Genomic DNA, 23139 nt, shown 5'->3' with positions numbered 1-23139 from the left:
TGGCATTTGAAATAACTTCTTCTGCCCCTACTATTGTTCATTGATCCACATTCTGGGACTTAAGCTATTGATTGATTCTTCAAACATTTTCTACAATTGAATCATTTTAGCATCATACCAAGTTTTAGAGCTTATAATGATCTTGTTATATTCTCCTTCTCCCAAACCTCAGTTACCAAGTGATTCTTATTTATTTTGATAATCAGTTTTTCCAGATAAAGTAAACTGCTGAATCTGTGTGGGGCTCACATAAATGCTCTAACAATTAAGTCAGGCAGGTACATTAACCCCCAAAGGGGAGAGGAGATAAGTAAAAAATGAGAAGTTATAGAAGTCCTTTCATGTTAACATTTTATTTAAACCAGTGCAAGCACCATGCTTAACAAAAGACTGTCCAAAATAAACATGCAATATGAACTAGCAGAGACTGAAATCACAGCATAAAAAATTGTGCCAGTTGTTGATTTTGTTAAACGACAAGGAACCGTTAAAATTCACAAGACTGACCATTAATGTTTCAAGCCTCCTGAATGAGATTATAATGGGACTATCTAAATAAGGAGAAATGTCCTCACATGTTAGTGTTCTCAAACAATATTCAAGTAATTATCATGTGTATGAACTATGTTCCAAAAAGCAAGAAAACACAGTTTACCACAGCCCTAATGTCATTGTTTTAAATATTACAAGAACATGATCACCGATTTGAAATGTCAAATGGCATAATAGGAAACAAATTTCCAAAGAACATTTCACTTGGGAGCATTGATTTTTAAGTGACCTAGAAGATTATTTACATTCTTCCAGAAATACAAAATAAGATTTGACCAGAAATGTTTGAGACACTCCTTCACCTGACTTGTAAAGGCTCAAGTTCTGTGAAGATTCCAGTATAATAAGTTTATTGAACAAATAGGGAAAGCAACCGTACTACAAATATTTGAAATGATAGAATACAAATTACTCTATTTCCACCAGATTTAAACTCTTATGAAAAAGTCTATTCATCACTAGTCCACATTATGATTAATTACATTGCTCGAGTTTAAAAAGTGGCCCAAACATTTATTTTTTTAAGTATGCCTTCCTTTCTGTCTATATGAGTGGGAGATAAACAGCCAAATTTAATCTGACAATGCTCCTAACTGTAAATTTTTAGTTAAGTGTCAGACCAGGATACAGTTATGGCTGTGCTGGACTCCTGAAAATAGGAGATAAAAGGAAGGGAAAAGTGCTGACATTTTGCTACAAAGATTATTGAGTAATTACAATAAAAAATTCAGAAACACCCTCTTAAATGTTTAACAGTTATATTTAACTGCACGAGGCATTTAGTAAACTTTTTAGAAATAGATCATTCAGACGTGTATTTTAGAAGTCAATTAAACAAAAACAGCCAGTCAACCAACTTTTTTTCCTAACAGAATTGCTTCAATACCATAACAAAGTGAATACTATTCAAAACTCAGTCAATATTTTGGAATTTCAGCATAGTAACCTGAGAACAGTTTTCTTCTTATGTCATTTATGTTGCCACAAAAACCATACTAAAAACATACCATGATTACGAGTTGACTTATCTTGACAACATTAGATGCTATGCAGAACTTAGGCAAGGCCAACAATTTCAAAACTAATGCTGATTTAGAAGACCACAGGAAGTTCCTAGGACCAAAATCTGCTGTCAAAAAGGAAAGATTAAGGTTTAAGACTGAATGGGAACAGCTTGTACCAAAAAGCTATGGAATGTTAAAACTGGAATTATGAAATCTGGAATTACTATTTGAGAGGAGGCAAAAAAGAGACCTTTATGGAAAAATATACTTGAAAAGAACAAGGCAAAACTTGGTCACATGAAAGGGAAATTTATATAAAAGCTTGAGAACATTTTAGAGAATTAAGTTTGTTAATCTCCCTTTAGGACATTAAATAGTATACAGAAGGAGTAAAAAATTGTGCTACTGATTCCCTAATCTCAATCTGTTGTCTTGTAAAATATATTTATTGATAAGGAAAGTCAGACAAGCTCATTAAAACATGGTTTGTCACAGCAATTTGCCCCTGTTAGAGAAGAGTGAACTAAGAGTTCTATGTATGGCAGGTCAGTATTATCTATTATCTAACATTAAGGAAGCCAAAGCTTCCAAATTAAATCCTCACATAAGGTAAAATAAGGAACCTCATTAAAAAATACATTCTTACAACACTAGTTTCTCTTATTGCTGTGAACCAGGGGAAACAAAATCTTAATTCCTTCATTCAAAAACATTAAAAAGACTCTGCATTCTCTTGGATTACATTTGCATTTCCAGAGAATTCTAAATGGGCAGGTTATTCTCCAATATCAATATACCTGATTAAAGAATTCTTAAATTTCCTAGATGAAGTTCTTGTCTCTTGCTCTCTCTCTAGAAATTACTGGAATAAAGAATCCTTTCCATTCATTAAAAAAAACACAAAAAACCTTGCTCTACTACTTTCTCAAATTTTCTATTGCTTCTTGATTTCTAGATTAATGACACCAAACAGTAAGTTATAAGTCTTGGGAAAAGAAGATGCTCTATTCAATATTGTGAAAAATCCCAACTACCTTTACCTCCATATTGAAATTGGCACAGAAGTCTCAAAAAGGACACACAGAGAACATATGAATGAAAAACACACCAACATAGAAAAAATACCTTTTCTAGTTTTGAAATGAAAAGATATTCTTAATATAAGAGTTCATTCTCCATATTAGTCTCCACATAAGAGTCTCTAGGTCTTTAGTCAAATTAATGTTAAACAGTCCTCTTATACACTTATTTTTAAAGTACACTATTTATTAAAATCCTTGCTTTATATCAAGGATGCCATTACCTAACAAGAATAATCTAGTTAATTATTCAGGTGTCCAATTTAGACTATCTTCTGACATTTAGGATATAAGATACAATTTCTATTGATGTGCTAATGTTTTTAACTATGGTCAAAGTTTTAAGATAAGTAATTTTTTCCTATGGCACAAATCTAATGATAAATACACCCAAAATTATAACTCTCAACTGCCATGTATTCATCAATGCAGATAGATAACTGGAATTTTAAAAATATGAATTTGATTCTTTTTACAAATTTCAGACACACACACTAGAAAATGGTTTTGTTTGGACCCTTTACAAAAGTATTAATTTCACCAAATCTGGAATACCGGCAGTGTAAAAGTTTTAAACTAACTTTAAAGTTAAAACAAATTAAAGGCACAATATTAACACATTTAAAATACCTAGTGTTCATAGGACATTAGGAGGTACTTTATGAACAAAGTGCTATTAATCTAGGTTCAAAACTATCTAGAAATGACATAACCAGGAATGAAGCCCTTGATTAGTTACGACACACAAATTTCTGAGACTAAGATGCTATTTCCGTAAGAAGAAAACCCAACAGTCCTAACTTTATCATAAAATGTAACTCCCAGACCTGAACGGTGAGTGAGTGATAAACAAGTTTCTGGACTTGATTAAAAAGATATAGGGAACCAAAGAAGGTATGGAATTGTTGAAAAAATGTACGTGTAATACAGATTACACAACAGTAAATTATTATTCATGGCTCAAAATTGGGTTATTCAAGTCTTTAACCCAAAGTAATTTCAAAGATTTGACAATGATATAATACGCTATTTCCTTATATAAACTGCTAATATCCAGTATTTGTCCAAAGGAGGCAACTGTTGTCTATCACAATTGAATATCTACTTTCCAATGGTGTCTGTAAATAGTAACAAATTCTGAACAATACATTATAGAAATTAGTCACAAGAGTGCAAAAAGTCCCTGGAGAGAAGGAGTCCATCTAACAATTACAAATATAAGGAAACACTTTACAAAGTTTCATTACTAGGAAGATAATTTCCTCTTTGTTCAAACTTTGCACAAATGAAGAATTTTTCTTTACTGCAGGAAACAAAACTGTAAGTAACAGTGCATTTTTAGGCATAAATAAGTATTTATGTCTGGTTCCAGTATGGTCAGGTTAATACATAAATACTTTAGAAACACAGAAGTTCACATTAGTGGAAAAATCCAAGTTTCTCACGTAACCATTCTTCAGTTAGGTCTTCGGTATTTCTTATTTCAAATACCTTAAGAAAAAAACTTAGGTTATACTCTAGTGTTTTCAACAAAACAAAACAAACCACATATTATATATTTGAGTATTGAATACCAAATTCTGCTTTCTTTCATACTTTCACGACTTAAACTGTATAAATAAGATATACCTATTGGTAGGTACTTTACTACCTTTAAATGCTAAAGTATTCAGTTATCCAATTTTAGCAATCATGATGGCATAAAACCAAAATTCTCTAAGCACACATCTAGGAATAGTCTAAAATAGCAATTCTATAATGCTTACCCACTAGAGGAGACAAAGAACATTACAAGTATACACAATGAAAATCAACCTAGTTAATTAGGAACTGGAGGGACATATACTGGTCCTCCACAGTTTGGGCTTCAAATGGGCAAACCAGTTGAAGGTTGTTTTAATAAGTATGGAATAGAGATCCACAATCATGTATCTCCAGCAGGAATTTGAACTAGCACAGGCCCAGAAAGAATTTCTCCCACAGTAATTTTTTTAAAAGAGAAAATGTCTCAACGAGCTAGTCAAATATAAATACTACCTTGGTTAGTTCAGCTGTTTGGACTAGTTTATTCTTACTCCCAGCATACATCATCTGTTGTTCAGGTTTACATCCTGGAAAAGAGAGATTTGTATGGAAATGAGACGATTTTGAAGATGATGGGTTTTCATAATTTACTTTTTAAAAAAGAGACACATTTAGAATTTCCTTTGTTATTCAGTTTACAAAAAACTCCAGGTTAAATATATACAGGTTGTATTTTGAGAGTCTTATACCGCATATTGCCACATAGACAAATAGACATAGCTAAATTATAAATAAAGGAGTCTACAGGGAAATAAAAATAAACAGTGGTACACCTCTGCAGATCCTAACTTTTCCAGGGATGCATACACACACACACACACATCATGAGTTAGACTATATAATACTCTTCATCTAAAAAAATATATAAATTTTATTCAATTACATTGGGGTCACAAACGCACTATTAAAGAAACTCACTTACCAACAGGACTGGAGAAAATAAAGCACAAAGGATATGAAACTCTCCCATCATCATGTTGATATTTATAACTATACACAATGAAGGTTTTTCTCAAGTTAAAGAAAATAAAGCTGCTGCTTTATTTGAGCCTGGTACTTAACAACAAAATTCTGAAAGAAAATATACAGCTGGGAAGTTACCGCCTGGCAAATTTCTAACCTATCCAATTAGGTCAGATTTTTCATTATCTTTCCACAAAATATTAAATATGGGTCCCAAAGATGAGTAAACATAAAATCATATCATCTATCAAAAAAGAAATTTAGGAAAGGAATAGATTATTTAATATGGATTTTTTCTCTTTCTCAATTGTTCAATGTATATACATTGTAACAAAGGGGCCTTTTTTTTTTTTTTTAGAGTTTTTTTCCCATCCCTCCCTCCTTGTTGTTTTGCACTAGCTGTCTGCTTCTTTTTAGGAGGCAGGGCAACCAAACCAAACCCGTGTCCTCCAATGTGATAGGCAGGCACCCAACTGCTTGAGCCACATCCACTCACCCCAGGACTTTTTTAAAAAAGAAAATACTTCCACCAATACATAACTTTTCATTTTCTCAATCCAAATGTGCATACATATTTTAATTTGGTTATGATCATGGTACAGAAGGAAATTTTACAAAAATATGTCTTTTAAAAATTGAACAAGGAAAGTGGATGTGACTCAAGCAAATGAGCTCCTATCACATGGGAGGTCCCAGATTCAGTTCCCAATTTTCTCCTCAAGAAGACAAGCAAAAGAGCTAATGGACATGACAGACTGGCATGGTGAGCAGACGTAACAAGATGGTGCAACAAGAGACAAGGAGGAAACTATAGTGAGAGATACAACATAGCAGGGAGCAGAGTTGGCGCAAGGGATTAGGTGCGTCCCTCCCACATGGGAGGTCCCCAATTTCGTGCCTGGTATCTCCTAACAAGACCAGCACACAACAGACACAGCAAATGCAAACAACGAGGGAGTAGGGAAAAATAAATAAATAAATCTTTATTAAAAAAAAAAAGTTGAACAAGTAAATTTTACAAGTAAAATTCTGACCTCTAAAGAAGATAAATCTTTTTAAAGCACAAAGAAAAGGATATCGAGGTTGTCGTTCAGGTAGTTCATCTTTAAGTTCATCAGGTGAAATGCCCTAATACCACAAAGAAAACAACTTTTCAAACATTTTCTTACCCATAAATTCTTAAGGTAATAAAATTATCACACATTCTACTTATAGGTAAAAATTCATAAGCACATGCAAAGTAAAATTTTATTTTACTCAATTGTACATAAACTGAGATTACTAAATTTTAATCCAATCAAAGTCCATTCCACTTATTTGTTTATTAAGTAAACTTAATAAAGGCTGAGGGGTTCCATTGTCTTTGTTATTATTTCAATGTTCCAATTGTCAGAAAATACTGAGTGAGATAAGCTAACCATCAAGGAGAAACAAGTCTGATTTAGGGCAAGAAAAAGTTCTTTTCCCTCTAAATTAGTTACTTAATTTGAACAGCTAGTCATAGGAATTTAGTTTTTTAAGTACTATTCAACGAATTAAGAAACAAGCTAGAAAGCTGACATTTTTTATTGAGCATTAAGCCTTAATTTCTATCACTTATTACAACTGGATTTCATTAATGCTTTAAAGATGTTTGGTTAAATTAGCAAAACAATACACCATATATAGTAATTAGTGCATGGTTTTCATGCAGAGTGAGCACGTGTTTAAAGAAGGTTCAGGACTCATTTTAGAAATACATGTAACTACTACAGTACTGATACGTAATAATAATTATTTGACTATAAAATTTTTATTAGTTGATAGAACAAACCTCAAGTTCCTCATCCAATACCACCAGGCGTTTATCCTTGTCAATCTTCACTAAAATAAAAAACAATACATATGTAAACTATGATTCAAGTGTGACCATGATATACCCAATCTACACAGTCTTAGCCTTTTTTTTCCTTCTTCTGCATCTAAAATTAATGTATCAACAAAAGCAAAAAATTCATTAGCAGCTTTAGTTTATTGTCTATTAGCTAGCTTTGTTTTTCAAGGAGACAGCTTTTAAGAGCTTTAACCTGCAATCCACAGCACATTTTTGCTTATTTAGAACTTTATGTTAACTCCTTAAATTTACTGTATGTATGAAGAAATTTTTAACTCAAACACAACTTCCTTGATAATAATAAGGCTTGAAAGGGTGGCTCTGATATGAGACTGGCCTATGTGCAACATGGTTTGAACTGCAATGGAAAATAAAACGGGTCAGGAGAGAGTAAGTGCCAGATCCCAGCTTCTCCAGAATCAGTATTTTCATGATACACTATTATTATTCTGAGAAAGTGAACTACCAAAATAGCAGAAATATCTATATTCACATATATGTAACAAAACGACCTAAAGCCAAAGAGAAATAGTTTTAGATAATCTGTATCTCTATTCTTTCACTTGTCTGAAAAGTTGACTACTTTTTTGTTCTTACACTACTTTCATAAAAATTCTATGAGATACAATATGGTCTTAAATAGCTTTACCTTGCGCGGTAAAATAGCATTGACACACATTTTCACTTTTAAAAACTGTTTGCCTACATTGTATTATTTATTTGTAATAGAACCAGAACTCATAACAAGTTGTTACCACCTTTGATTAATTCACATTTGCCAGATGCAGCTCCGTTAAGTGTACTCAATAGATTTTTATATTTTCACCCTCTCATCCTTCATCTTTCTAAATCATTACCCAATATTAAATATTATCTAAGAATAAAAGGAGAATTTATACATTAGATATGACTCACAGGGGGAGACGCAATATGTAAACATTCTTTCCATTTTCAGAAGTCAGTGACACTTAAAAGTACTCTCCAAGAAACTAAGATTCAAGTCCAGAATTAGAGCAAGGTCCACAGTCATTTTGAACACACTGCTGAACTTTACCATTTTAGGCGCAGGGATAAAGATTTCTGTTTGAGAATGATTGGCCAGACTACTTTTAGTCCCTTAGGAAGTTTAGAGATGGTGCTGGCTAGGTCACTACAAATGAGAATCTACATTCCTCACATGACCAAGAAGATCATCTTCTCCAAAGCTGTGCAGCAGCTGAAAGGACTGTGGAGGAGAAGGGGCACTTCACCCCATTCTATGACATTAACCGTTACTTACTTTTAAAAGTTAATCCAAAAGAGAAAAAGTTAAACAGAAGAGGCTACTCTGTAAAGGTTCAGTTTGTTCAATGTAGCCACAGATATTAATAGATCAAAACTAAGACCATAAAACTTTGAGGTAATCACTTTTAGCTTACTTATAATGGCAGCATTGTTTGTTTCTTTGCGAAATCGAAACTTTCTCAGCTTTTCTACTAAATCTTCAGCAACGTCACAAACCACCAAAGACTCACTCTAGAAAAGAAAAAAAAGCTGTGTATAAATTGCCATGATTTCAAAAGATGTATGTGTTAAAGTTATACAGGTAATACACTTAAAAAGCTATACTAACATCTAATAATGTCAATTCTGTCAAAGCACTCAAGTGAAACAAATGAACACTTAGGAAGCTTTTAAAAATTATCAACCTTTGGATCTGCATTATTTAACCATACACATTTATCTTATATGTAGGATAAACCTAGACTTTCTCTTCGGCTAATAAATTAATCAAAGAATTAGACACATTACAATCTACAATTTCACCAGAATTGGAGAGGAAGAGAAAAATATAGGAAAAGTCAAGGATTACTCTCTGCTATTAGAAAATAAGGCAAGCATAATATTTCTGCAATCAGCATAAAGAATAGTAAAGTCATCCTATTGTATTTAGAATTAATAAGACCTTGGTTCATTTTTGGGTCTCATAACTATGAAAGAAAATCCAAACAACTAAAGTATGACAAACCACACAATTAAAGACAAATAAATTTTAAAATCTTAATTATGACTATGGGGATTAAAACAAAGGAGCATAGTAAGAAGCATGAAGAGGGAAAAGGACTTGGCCCAGTGGTTAGGGCGTCCTTCTACCACATGGGAAGTCCGCGGTTCAATCCACGGGCCTCCTTGACCTGTGTGGAGCTGGCCCATGTGCAGTGCGGATGCACGCAAGGAGTGCCGTGCCACGCAGGGGTGTCCCCCGCATAGGGGCGCCCCACGCGCAAGGAGTGCACCCATAAGGAGAGTCGCCCAGCGCGAAAGAAAGTGCAGCCTGCCCAGGAATGGCGCCGCCCACACTTCCCGTGCTGCTGACGACAACAGAAGCAGACAAAGAAACAAGATGCAGCAAATAGACACAGAGAACAGACAACCGGGGGAGGGGGGGAATTAAATAAATAAATAAATCTATTAAAAAAAAAAAAAAGAAGCATGAAGGCAAAGCCAGATGAAACAAATATAAAAGATAAAATAGTCTTTTAGAAATTGTAAGAAATATTAGAGACTCCCAGAAATTTGTCAGGAAACGCTTAAAAGCATTTCTCTTTTAGTGGTGCAAAAACGTTATTGATTGTAAGCAAGAGGATGGAAACGATCTTTGTTTTATTATATAGAACTTCAAAACACATATAAAAGTAGAGAGAATGCAAAACCCTATAAACTTATTACTCAGCCTTAACCATTATCCACACATAGCCAATCTTATTTCATCTCAAGACCCTCAACACTGCCCCCATGTTTTGTTTTGAAGCAAAGACCAGATATCATTTCACCTGTAAATATTTTAGTATCATTAAAATATAAAGACAATGTAATTGTGCATTAAAAAAAAACAACTAAATTTCAGTATCAAATATTCGAAGTGTTCAAATTTCCCTCACTGTCTTAATTTTTTTATGGTTGGTTTGACTGAGTTAGGTTTCAAACAAAGTTCACACCCTTTTGGTTTCCTCTGCCTCTTCAAGGTAATTAGTAGACTTCTGGGACGGGCTTCCAATTTTTAAGTTAAAATTAAAATTTAACAAAAGCTTTTTTCATCCTGTACTAGGTAAGCAAGTGCATATTTTAAAGCAGAAAATTTTAAATTGTTCTTTAAATTCAGAACACTGCTAATATGTATGATGCGATATCCGTATAATTACATGATCTAAAGTATACCCTACTAATAGGTACTAACCAATAAATAATGTCCTTGTAGGAGTTATGTACTTCCATCCTTTCACTTCTCTTTAGAGAAAGAGATGCTAAGTCAAGGAGAGTTCCTGAAGCTAGCATTCAACCCTAACCCATTTTACTTTTCATAAAAGATACAGAAGTCAGAAAACCAGAGATTTCACTTTCTCTTAACCAAAGAAAGAACCCACTATCAAAAACTATACATATTTTAGACTTTTTTTGTTCAGGCAAAAACCAATTTGTCATGAGTCTTGTCTTCCAACTTTGATATGACAACTGCTTGTGCAATCTTAACATTCTAAAAATCAGAAACCAAGGGAAAAAAAAACACACTGTGATTTAATTTGTATGGTTCCTTTTTTTCCCACTTTCACTATTCCCAAAACCACGGTATAGTGCTAAAAATTTCTTCCCATAAGAAAGACACAGACTTATCCAAGTATAATAAATATAATGCCCTGAAAGTAATTCTATATGGTAAATATTTACACAAAGTAAAGTGGAGAGTTGAGCTCAAGTTTTCATTCACTGGTTTAACCATACAATGAACATTTAATGAGTGCCAGACTAATGTTAAGTGCTAGGGATACAACATAAAAAAAATAAATATAAGATATGATCCTAACAGAGCTTATATTATAGTGTGAGTGCAGGGAGTGGGGGGAGGTGATTTTAAATGGGGTTTTTACAGTTCTCACTAGGAAGGTGAACAGACCTACATAAAAAGGATCAGGGGAAAAAAAGATAAAATTGCTTGTGTGATAAGGGCTAGGAAGGAGAAGCACATGATGCTAAATGAGAACTTACAACTGGTGAAAAACAACAGCATAGGCACAAAAGGCTACCCAAAAAAAAAAGGCGGGGGGGGGGGGCATCTGAGGATCCAAAATTGCCTATGCAAAGACTCTTTGATTAAAGTAAGCATGGCACATGCCAAATAATGAAAAGTCAATGTGTCTCACGTGTAGAGAATGAGCAGGAGCATGGCACTAGAGGAGGCTGGTAGGGGCTGGGCCACACAGGGTCCAGTGTATTAAGTATATTGGCCTTTAGCTTAAGAGCAAAGGAAAGCCACTAAGGCAGAGATTCTTAACCTTTTTTGTTCCACCGACCCCTTTGCCAGTCAGGTGAAAACTATGGACTACTACTGTAATTTACTGTATACATTCGTAAGTGAAGAAAATATATTTCAGTTACAGGTCACAGGAAATAAAGATAATAAGTTGATTTTTTTTTTCAATTCAAGCTCATGGATCCCCTGAAATCTTTCCACAGACCCCTGCTCTAACGGATTGCAAGCACAGCGGTAATGGAGAACAGGATTAGATTTGCATTTTGAAAAGATCACATTTAGTGACAGGAAGCAGGCACAGAGCCAGTATGAATACGGGACTAGCAAGATTAGTACAGATGAGAGCTGAAGCGCAGCTTAGACAGGTTGATGGAGATGATGAAGATGAAGTGGATGAATACCACTAATTACAGTTACCGCGTATTAAACACTACGTGAGAAACATTGTGCTACATCCTTTACTTGGATTTCCCTTTATACTCAAAACAATCCCATGAGATACTACTATCATTCCTATTTTGAAGGAAACTAAGGCTTAGAGAGGTTAAGTATCTTCCACAAAGAAACCTAACTAGGGGAGCCAAGATTTAAACCAGGAAGCTCTAGTCCACTCTCCCACTCTATATACGACTACAAAGGAACTGTTGGCAGATTGGGGGAGGGGGGTGGATAAAGAAAAGAGTGATGACTTCTTTTGACTTGTATTGCACACTGGATAGTGCTACCTTTCACTGGGCTAGGGAACACACAGAGGACAATTCTCAGGGGAAAGAGTATGAATTCTATTTTGTACTAAATGAAGTGGATCTGAGGCTCCCCGGTGGGGAAATGCTTCCCAGCAGATGTCAATTAAGTAGTTGAATATAAAAATCTGGAATAGATCTCAGAAGAAAGATCTGAGATATAAATTAATCAATCACCTGACTATAGGTAGTAATTGAAGTTATTAGGTAAGAAAGGATGGAGAATACAGAATGAAAAAGAAAGGACCAAGACTGAACTTTGGGAAATTCCTACCTGTAATGTCCAGGGAAAGGAAAATAGTCTGCATGGAAGACCGGAAGAACAGAAGTAGGAGAGAAAAACAGTACGTATGAGTCCTGTATCCCAGAAGCCAATAATAAGAAGGAAGAGAGCGCTTCAAAAACGAGAAAGCCGTCAACAGCCTGGAATGCAGCTGAAAGATCAGGAAAGATGAGAACTGAAGAATCCATTGGATTTAGTGACCAATACAAAACCTATTCAATGCAGGTGGGTTGAGAAGTGAGAGGGAATTCAGGGATGGAGAAGTGTTTTTGTTTCCAATGAAAGTAACCTTAGCATATTTTAAAATGCGATGGGAAGCATCCAGAAAATCCTTGGGCAAAAGACTTAATCCTCCATTTTTAAGCGTGGGGGCCCAACTCAGACAAGACCGGAAGCCATTGCCCTCACACCCACGGGGACTAAAGCTTTACACAATCCCTTGAAGGCCAAGGACTAAAGCCTTGTCAAAAGGTTTCCAAGTGGTGCAACCTGAGGAGAGCGAGAATAAGAAGAAATCCTCAGGGGCAGGCCAGGAGAAAGCAGAAGCTAAGGCGAGGCCCTGAGAAAGGAATCAGAATCCGAGCCCTCCCTGCAAACACAGCCGGGCGGGGGGTGCTCGGTGCCTGCTGGACTTTAGACCTGGCCCCGGGAAGGAAATCTGCGTTTGGAGGAGCCCTCTGCTGGGCCGGATTCACTCCTCCGCTCAGGGGCTGGGAACCTGCCAGAGGGCCGGGGTAGGATCACCACTATTCCCACCCCCACCCACCCCCGACAGGCTGCACCCTAGTTCCAGAATCCGCGGGGTGGGTTGGCCCCGGCCGGGCTGGAGGATGCTGCCCTTGGGCGCGGCGGCTAGGGGAGGCCAAGTTTCAGGCTGTGGGCGACGGCCAGCAGCCGGGGCGGAAGCAGAAGCCCACCCACCCTGGGCGCGGTCCGCCGCTACCCACTCCGGAAAACAGGAAAACCAGACCAGCTGGCGCAGCCCTCGGGCCCCCGCCCGCTCCAGGGGCAACTCACCATTTTCCTTCCGGCCGTCAGCAGCCTCTCGCCTTCCCTCGGGCCCCTTTAAGAATGGCTCGGCGGCCGCCTCCCTTCCTGGCGCGGCGCTTTGCAGAGTCGCCCCCCACCTATCAATGCAGCCGCCGCAGGCCAGCACGTGATGGCCGACGGTAGGCGACGCGGCTCAAAATTAGGCGGAACGCGAGTGTCTGTCTTTCTTTGTGCCCTCTAGAGGAGTTTGTTCTACCTGGCTTGAAGGGAAGAGCCTTCGCAAGATGCACCCTTCAAGTTCACGCCAGTTGATAGTTCTTTTAACTTTTCCCCAAACTCTGTGATATCAATACCATAGTGATATGATTAAGTTAATGTGTGTAAGACCGCAGCCTACTTTCCAGAATTGCTCTCCCTCAAACCTAGGCCCATTTCCCTTCCCAGTCCCCTGGGGAAGCCCATACCTGGCCTCCACCACCTTCCAAGACTTGGTTAATGTGGTTTTTTTAAATTTGGTTTTGTTTTATATTTTTCCTCCTGGGAGATCCTTTATTGGCCCACTGGGTGGAGTGTGGGAGAGTGTGGGCTATGGTGTGGACCACTGACCATGGGGTGCAGCGGTGCTCAGAGAAGTATTCACCAAATGCAATGAATGTCTCATGATGATGGAGGAGATTGTTGTGGGGGGAGGAGGGGGGTGAGCGGGATGGGGGGTATATGGGGACCTCATATTTTTTTAATGTAATACTAAGAAAATAAAGACAAAAAAAAAAAGTTGCCTGCTCCAATTTAGTCTCCAACCTTTCAAATCTCTCCTCCTTTGAATTCTCCATAACCTATCTGATGGCGCTTGTCACTTTGTGTTGGATAGCTTGTTGTCGGTATCTCTTATGTCTTACTAACCAAACCGCACTGACAGTAAGGTCTCTGTTTACTTCACTTTTGCATTCCTTGTAGAAAGTGATGTGGAAGAAGTTTGAATGAAAGAATTCCTTCAAGGTTGTGATGTTTAAGTTGGTGTCACCTTAGCCAGGTGATGGTCTCTACTTGTTTGGTTAAGCAAGCGTTGACTTGATTGTTACTATGAGGATATATCATGTACTTATCTATAAATTGATTGCATCTGTTGCCAGATTTTCTCTAGGTTTTTGGCTAAGCTACAAAAAACGAATTTTAAGTGCAAGCCAGTTTTAGTTAGGCCGGTAATTTATTAAGGAATCAAGAGAAGAAAAGTGGGAGAAAATAACAGATTATGGGTCCCAGGTAGAGAGGAAAGGGGCTGGCAGAGAGTAAAAGGGTTGATTTATAGATTACAAATCCCCAGGTTTACTTGCATACTGATCCAAGCAGGGGGAGAAAAGGCAAGAACAGGGCTGGTTTGGATTTCATGCTTGCTTTTTAAACCATTAGTTATTCTGCCCCTTTGCTAATGTGGGGGGATGATTCCCAGATGTTTGCTGTTTTGTTTTGTTTTTTAAAATTTATTTATTTCTCTGTACCCTCTCATTGTTTGCACTGTGCTGTGTCTGTTCATCTTCCTTGTCTTTCGGAGGCACCAGAAACCAAACTCTGGACCAAACTCAATTTAATGGCTTGAGCCACCTCCACTCCCTGATGTTTGCTGATGATTGATTACCCCACTCCTCAGTCCCCCCAGAGGGCCCAATGATAAGGCCCCTTGATGCCGGAGGAAATCCTCTTCCAAATTGGGGTTCTTTCAAGGTTCTTCCAGCAGTCATCTTATGGGGTATGTATGGCCACATGTTTAATGGCAGCATTTTTTCTGCCAGGTCACAGATTTGTCTCTTTATTCCCTAACTAGCATGCTTTACATCTATTGCTGATTACATTTACAATCAACTGAGGAGATTGCCTTCAACAATGAAGAGAAGTCTCTTTCAATCAGGTGAAGGCTTTAAAAGGAGAAGTGATGATTTTAGCAGTCAGAAGAGAGAATTTTCATCTTTCTGCCAGCCAGCCAGGTTCTCCTGGGAAATTCATCAAATTATTAAGGAAGCAGATGTGGCTCAAGCGGTTGGGCTCCCATTTACCATATAGAAAATCCAGGGTTCAACTCCTGGTGAAGGCAAAGTTGGCCCATGTGGGGAGCTGGCCTATGCAGAGTGCTGGCCTGCACGGAGAGCAAGATGATGAAACAAAAAGAGACACAGAGGAGAGACAATAAGAGAGGCAGCAGACCAGGGAGCTGAGTTGGCACAAGAGATTGAGTGCCTCTCTCCCGCTCTGGAAGGTCCCAGGATCAGTTCCTGGTGCCACCTAAAGAGAGGACAGGCAGACACAGAAGAACACAGTGAACGGACACAGAAAGCAGACAGCACAAAACAAGGGGGGGGGGGGGATAAATAAATAAATATATAGATCTTTAAAACAACAACAGCAAAAATCTTCATCAGAGTTCCCAGCTTTGGACTTGTACATCCCCACAGTCATGTGAGACAATTTTTATAAAATCTCATTATATTTACAGATATCTCTTGTAGGTTCTGTTTCCCTAGAAAACCCTGACTAACATAAGGTTACTTCAACAAAAGAAACTGCATGGGACAGGCTCTTATCTTGTTTACCCCCAACTCCTAGCATGGTTCTTGGGCCATAATACATGGTCAGCTAATTTTTGCTAAACAAATAAAAGGTTCAAAAGAAATAGAAAATTCTAGAACATAGGTCTACTTGTCATCCTTTTTCATTAATATTAAACTTAGTTTTTTTTTAAGTTTCTATTAAATGTTTAAATGAATTGTTAGTATGTTAATAAATAATATTTAAGAGGGTCCAAAATATGTGAATGAATTTAGTATATTACCTACATTTTCTGTCAATTAGAAAAATAAAAGTATTAGTTATAAGAAGTCTGACAACTCAGCTACATTCTCATACTGATCCACCCCATAATACTTTTTACTATGGGAAGAAAACTGATGTGTTTGACACCATGTAAGAAATGGTGGGAGACAAAATAATTGTTACTGGTCCATGTTCATGAGCAATCATATCTGACAACTTTAGCATAGATTCTCTCCCCTACCCCTATCCTTTCCTGTCCTTTCTCCTTATAAATGGGAGGAATTGGAGGAAAATGTGAGAAAATTAACATTTAGCTATATGATCATAACTGATAAATAGTAAAACCATCATTTTTCTCTTTCTTTCTGTTCTTTTACTATTTCCTTGGTGGTATCAGCTACGAAATGACTGAGCTCAAACTAAACCCAAGAGAAACTGGCAAAAGTGGTGTATTGACAAGAAAAGCAAACTGACAGAAATATGATTTATTTAATTAATGGGAGATTTAATGGGAGATACAAAATGAATATAGACTATTTACAGATATTTTATTTGAAGTCAGTCTACAGGAAATATTTACTAATTAGGAAAAAATAGAACTATTTAAAATAAGGTTTAGAAATGTCATTCTGGGGAAAAAATAGATTCTAGACTGTTTCCCAACACTTTCACGCCTTGAGAGACTTGAACTGACACTAGTCCTGGGCACATACCCAAGCTCTACTTGTGCAGAACACACCTAAAGAAGCCTAATAAAGACTCTGAGAACTTAACTACACTATAAACCACCACCAGGACCCAGACTAGCCCTGAGTGGCTCTTTTAAAGGACAGACCCAAACAGCAAGAACCTGAATTGTTATTATGTGTCTTGATTGTGGCAATGATTACACAATCTCTACATATTTTCAAAACCCATAGAACTGTATACCAAAAAGAGGGAATGCTACTGTATGCAAATTAAAGATTAAATTTAAAAAATAGACTGTGGGAGGCAGAGGCAGAAGTGAAGACCATTAGGAGGCTGTTGTAGTAACCCAGAAAAGACATGGCTTGAACCGAGGTAAAAATAGTGATTTAGTGAGAAGTAGCTAGAGCCAATAGAATTTTTTTGTATCTGAGGTAGAAACAGTGATTTAGTGAGAAGTACTCAGAGCCAACAGAATTTTCTATATCAAAATATGGTAGATTGAATTATGTTCCCCAAGGAAAGACATGTTCTCAATCTTAATTTTCATTCCTGGGGGTGTGAACTCTTGTATAACTAGGACCTTTTGAAGATGTTGTTTTTAGTGAAGGTGTGGATCACCTGAATCAGGGTGGGTCTTAATCTCTATTACTGGGGTCCTTTAGAAGCAGAAGAAATTCAAACACAGAGAAGGCCACATGGGAGCAAAAAGCTGGAAGTCAGCCAAAACCTGAAGAGCAGACACAGGAGACAGAGAGCCAGATGACAGGGGGCAGAGATGCACCCAACAAACCCCGAAGATCATGGCAAGCCAGCACCAGAAGGCTACAGGTCTCCCAGGGCTGCGATAGTCACACTTGGCCCAGAAGTGACACCTGCATCAGTCAGTGGTGGGAGAGGGATCTGAGGGTCTGCTCCTGGGGAACCAGCTTCAGACCGTAGAACGATGACTTTGATGATAACAATAATGGTAGCTGCCATTAGAATGCCTACTATATGACAGATATTTCATAATTATTTGTTCTTTTTTGACTGACTTATCTTATTCACCATGATGTCTTCAGGGTTCATCATGTTATCACATGTATCTGAACTTCATTCCTCTTTGCAGCCAAATAATATTTCATTGTATGAATATACCACATTTTGTTTATCCATTCACCAGTTGATGGACCCCTGGGTTGTTTCCACCTTTTGGCAATTGTGAATAATGCTGCAATGAACATTGGTTGCAAATATCTATTTGAGTCCCTGTTTTCATTTCTTTTGGATAAATATCTAGGAGTGGAATTGCTGGGTCATGTGGTAATTCTTCAATATGTCAAATTTTATAGCTGAAAGTTTTGCTTTGCCTCATATAACCTTTTTCATAATGAACAACTTCTCAGAGATGCTGCCTTCAAATGGGAAACCAAGTGCATAAAGGTATCAGAAGGAATGAAACAAGAACTGATGACTAGCAGTATTCAGGATTGTAATAGTTAAGGTTTCAACTTTTGACTATAACTGCAAAGGTCAGTGACAGTTCGTAATTTGTCATTTTACTGGGGCCCAAATTTGGCATCTTAACTGCAAGACCAGTTGTAGAGAAAATGCCGCAGTTAATGGGTGAATTCCAACAGCTGCCCAGCACATGCCTCTTAAATCAACTGTCTGGTTCTCTCCTCCTTATGGGAGGCAAGGCGGTCCTATGGTTCAGAATGCACATCGTGTTTAGAGTCAGCCAATCTAGGGCTAAATCTCAGACCTGCCACTTGAAGCTGTGTGAATTTAGGTAAATGGCTTCCTGTTCCTGAACCTGTTTCCTCAGCTGTAATACAAGGATATCTACCTCAAAGGACTTTTGAGAGGATTAAATGAGATAGCAGTAATTCATGGACTGTCTCTGCAGGATGAACATGTGGTCTCTTGAGAGGGGGGAGTGGGAGACAGGAGCTCAAAGGATGAAGGGAACCTTACTTTTCCCAGCACACCTTATATATATATATATATATACACACACACACACACACACATAATCTCTTGATTCTTAAATTATGTGTGTGGGGTTCCTTATTTCAAGTAAATAGGCTAATGAAATTTCAAAATATGAGATAATACATGTAAAGCAACCAGCACAGTGCTTGCCATTTAACCAATACTCAATAAATGATAACTTTTATGGTTATTATGCACATTATTATAAAGTGGTTAAAAAGCAAGTATATATATATATATAGATGGCTAGATAGATAAAGAAAAAATTAAAGTGAAAACGAATACTAAAAAGTTTAAAACTGATGAATTTTAATTTGAGGGATGTAGGGTAAGGAAAAAAAGGGGAAAGTTGATTCCTGTGATTATCTTGGATACACAGTGCTGATTTTCCTGTATCATTAAATTCAGTCTGAAAAGGACGGCAACACTTATATAAGTTGCTTGTGATAGAGACTCTTTTGTGTGTTTTGTAGGGTACTTATTTGTAAGGCTTCCAGATAAAACAAGGACAGGCGTGGGGTTATTTTACTTTGTTGAGCCCAAGACGCCGACCTCCACTCCTCCCATCAAATTTGCCTGGTCTCTGATTTCAGGGTTTCGGGATTTTAAGTCGGTGCCCTTATATTTTGGACAATGCGGCTCTCTAGCATCAGAAAACCAACAGCTTGCCTCAGTCTTGGACGGAGTTGGCCCAGTTTTTATTTAAAATTTGCCGGCAGAAAAACGATGACCGCCGGGAAGGCTAGCCAGGAAGGCGCTTCTAAATACCTAGCCCCAAGAGTCCCCAGCATAGCTGGCCCGGGTCGCGCCCCGCAGCCGCGCCTGGAGCTCCGGATCCGCGAGAGGGGGGCGTGGCGTGCCTTGCAGGAGACGTTCCTGATTGGCCTGCTGCCTCCACTCCCTGAGACGCTGACCCGAGGCCTAGTCTGCAAGAACTCCAGGCGCGTGCGGCGCTGCCAAGTTTGTCCGCTCTGGGGCACCGTAGTGGCTGTATCCCCGGCCCGGCCGGCTGGACTGGGCGGCTGGAGTCCGGCACAGGCTGCGGGGGGACCCTGATGGCTGCGGTATTTCTGGTGACGCTCTACGAGTACTCCCCGCTTTTCTACATCGCGGTGGTCTTTACCTGCTTCATCGTGACCACCGGCCTGGTCCTGGGATGGTAAGTACTCCGGGGCTGGGGCAAGAGGAGGAGAGCGACGGGGTGGAGTAGCGGCGGGCTGCGGGGGCACTGGAGCAGGGGCACCGTCCTGGGCGGCGGGTCGGGACGCTTGCGGCAGTGGGGGAGTCGGCGCCGAGGGCTCCGACTGGCCCCGGGAGGAAAACCAGGCGGACGCGGGTCCTGCGTCACTGCCTTGCACCACCGTGCCGTTCCCGTCGCAGCGGGCATCTGGAGCGGTGCTGAATGGGATGCTTTCTTCAGCTTTGTTTCCAGGTGAGAAAGCAGCCGGGAAGGGCCTAATCTTAGTAATGGGTTAGGGTGCTTGTCCAACAAGCTTCTTTCCGATCGGCGCCTACTGTGTGCCCAGGGTGAATCAGTCACCTGCGGTTCAGGGCACTGTCCTCGGGAATGGACATTAAACCAGGTTGTTGTGCTTCTAATCAGAGCACTTGGCCTCAGGCCTACATATATATGCTACACATTTTGAAATATTTAGTCTATATAATTAGAGAATCATAATTTTAGAGCTGGAAGTGAGTTTAGAGATTAGTTACGTGGGGGGTGGGGAGGTGGAGCTAGTTTACCTTTCGGAGACAAGGAGAACAGACAGTTAGATAATCTCCCAGCAATTCTTCTGGCCCAGAGATTCTAAAATTTCTCTTTTGAGGAGATGCTGTTGTATCATGTTTAGACAAACCTTATAAGTACTGCTAGTGGACATCATTTTATTAGTAGACAGTTTTTCTAGACCGCAGCCACCAAAGTCCCCTTGAAAAGATGGTGGTTCTAAATCAGGGATTCTTAACCTTTGTTCTACGGACCCTTTTGCCAGTCAGGTGAAAACCATGGATCCCTTATTAAGTCCACACTATCCTGTGTATTATTTAATAAATATATCACAGCTGCACCAACATGTCCCCATAATGTTTTGTTTTGTTTTAATTTAAATTCAAGCTCACGGATCCCTGGTTAAGAACCTCTGTAATGGATGAAACAGTGGCTCTAAATATATAATATCTGTGGCCTGAGGTCAGAGAGGGCTCCACCAAGAGGAGAGACTTGAGCTGGATTTTGAAGAATGAGTAGTTTGCAAAATAAGTGTAGAAGAGAAGGCAATCAGAGGACACTGCATGAGCACAGGGGAGGAGGAGAACATGTTAATGAATAGAACAGGGAGAGCAAAAGAAGTTTACAAATACCCTTTAATCACTTATATATGATTTTTTAGAGGAAAGTTCACAGGAAAATATATGCAATCTTTAGGAACTAACCAAAGTATCAGTGTTTCCACATTGCCCCCCATCCCACCAGCAATAGAGCATAAAATTCCTTGTTTGGCATGGAAAGGTTAAGGCCAGTCTTACACAATTTATAATTCTTGACCCATTGAATATCATTGCTTTTATTCATTTTCAAGAAAGTTTGTAAATTGGTATTAGGAAGATTTTTCTCAGTAAGAAAAGCAGTCTTAACACAGGATTTCTCAATGACTGTTAACGTTAGTCTTACTCTCTTAAACAATTTTTCTGCACTAAGAAAAGCAGGTAACCAGTTGTTAATTACATTATATGCTTAAAAGTTTACTTTAAATGGGCCAGCTATCTTAGAGATCTGTTTTTAATGGGAAAGGGACAATGCGTGCAGGCTGTACTGATCCTGATGTGGAAAGTAGTCGAGCACCTCTTTTCTTTTTTTTTTTTTTTTTTAATTTTTTTATTTTTTATTGACTTTGTAATATTACATTAAAAATATATATGTGAGGTCCCATTCAACCCCACCCCCCCACCCCCCCTCTCCCCCCCCCCAACAACACTCGTTCCCATCATCATGACACATCCATTGGATTTGGTAAGTACATCTTTGGGCACCTCTGCACCTCATATACATTGGTTCACATCATGGCCCATACTCTCCTCTATTCCATCAAGTGGGCCCTGTGAGGATTTACAATGTCCGGTGATTACCTCTGAAGCACCATCCAGGGTAGCTCCATGTCCCGAAAATGCCTCCACCTCTCATCTCTTCCTGCCTTTCCCCATACCCTTTGTCCATTATGTCCACTTTTCCCAATCCAATGCCACCTCTTCTATGTGGACATTGGATTGGTTGGAGCACCTCTTTTCTATAGCAGTTAAGAGACAGACTGTGGAATCAAACAGACCAAGGTTCACATCCTGGTTCTGACTCTGCTTGGTTTGAGAACTTAGTGTTTGCCTAACCACTCCATATAGGTATGACTTTGGCAAACATGGAAACCCAGGTAATGGTAGAACTCCTTTTGGATGTCTGGGCAAAGCACTGTTGAGATCACTTCTATCCTGATTTGGGCCTAACCAGTTATCTTGCGTCTAACCCCAACCATTCTTGATCTGGACTACCTTCACCCACATAGATGAAACTTTTTACTAGTGTTTATTTGCAAACCTAAGTCAGGCAAGGCCACAGATTCATCAGCTAGAAACTCTGGAAACTTTGGACATCATCTGGATCTCATTAAAAACATCTTTCCAGTAGTACCCTAGGCAGAACGGTAAACCAGTTAGCCCACCGTGCTTTTCATCATTGTCATCCTTTTTTTTTTTTTTTTAAATCTCCCACAATACAATCTCTATTGGTCATTTTTCTTCTGTCATGTTTTTTTGCCTCATTACTGCTCTGAGTTTCCCATTGCTTTCTCTTTCCATTGCTGCTCTCCTTACACTGTGTGGGAGTGGAGAAAGAACTAGAGCATCTGATCATTGGAATCCTAATAGCAACAGCAAAGAATCATGCAACTGGAAGTATGGTATTTCTGTTTAAAGACATGGTGGCTTCTGTGAGGATCCTCCAACTAATAGCTCACATTTGTTAAGCTCCTGTTATTTACCAGGCAATGTGTAAAAAGAAGCCCAAAATGCCATATCTGTCCTTTAGTAATCAGGGACTCTGACTCAGCAGCCTTGCCTCCTCTTGACTGCAGGGTTATTAAGCTATGGTGTCTCAGCTTCAAGCCATCCATGGTACTCTGTTTCGTGATGCTGGTGTCGAAACTCTGAGCCACATTTCTCCTTTGCTATCCTCTGATTGAAGGAGAGGCTGGGGCCCCTCCATGAAGGACCGTACCCTGCAATACTGATACAAGTATGTACTGTGAATCATCCTCCAAATATATT

General features: G+C 38.7%; 2 protein-coding genes across 4 annotated transcripts in view; one reads left to right on the top strand and one right to left on the bottom strand.

The window, feature by feature from the left end:
* Positions 1-13678, bottom strand: part of GMFB (glia maturation factor beta) — a 32657-nt gene extending 18979 nt beyond the window's left edge. The window contains exons 1-7 of one of the 3 annotated variants that reach the window (XM_071213927.1): positions 13387-13678; positions 8474-8570; positions 6996-7045; positions 6261-6310; positions 5142-5224; positions 4673-4746; positions 338-4126 (exon numbers count right to left, since the gene is read on the bottom strand). In XM_071213927.1, coding sequence (XP_071070028.1) covers positions 4055-4126; positions 4673-4746; positions 5142-5224; positions 6261-6310; positions 6996-7045; positions 8474-8570; positions 13387-13389 — 429 coding nt within the window. In that variant the 5' untranslated portion in view covers positions 13390-13678 and the 3' untranslated portion in view covers positions 338-4054. Of the gene's footprint in view, positions 1-337; positions 4127-4672; positions 4747-5141; positions 5225-6216; positions 6311-6995; positions 7046-8473; positions 8571-13386 lie in introns of those variants that run through there. The other 2 variants (XM_071213930.1, XM_071213928.1) reach the window with 2 other exon arrangements.
* A 6046-nt stretch (positions 13679-19724) lies between these two features.
* The window catches only part of CGRRF1 (cell growth regulator with ring finger domain 1), a 67562-nt gene continuing 64147 nt past the window's right edge, over positions 19725-23139 (top strand). The window contains exon 1 of the mRNA XM_004472774.3: positions 19725-19987. Within this exon, the coding sequence (XP_004472831.2) occupies positions 19884-19987 (104 nt within the window). The 5' untranslated portion in view covers positions 19725-19883. The remainder of the gene's footprint in view (positions 19988-23139) is intronic.

This window comes from Dasypus novemcinctus, chromosome 3, assembly GCF_030445035.2.
Source record: "Dasypus novemcinctus isolate mDasNov1 chromosome 3, mDasNov1.1.hap2, whole genome shotgun sequence".
In the NCBI taxonomy this organism is placed as follows: domain Eukaryota; kingdom Metazoa; phylum Chordata; class Mammalia; order Cingulata; family Dasypodidae; genus Dasypus; species Dasypus novemcinctus.
Note: the sequence above shows the minus strand (reverse complement) of the source record. Positions and strands in the feature narration are given on the sequence as shown.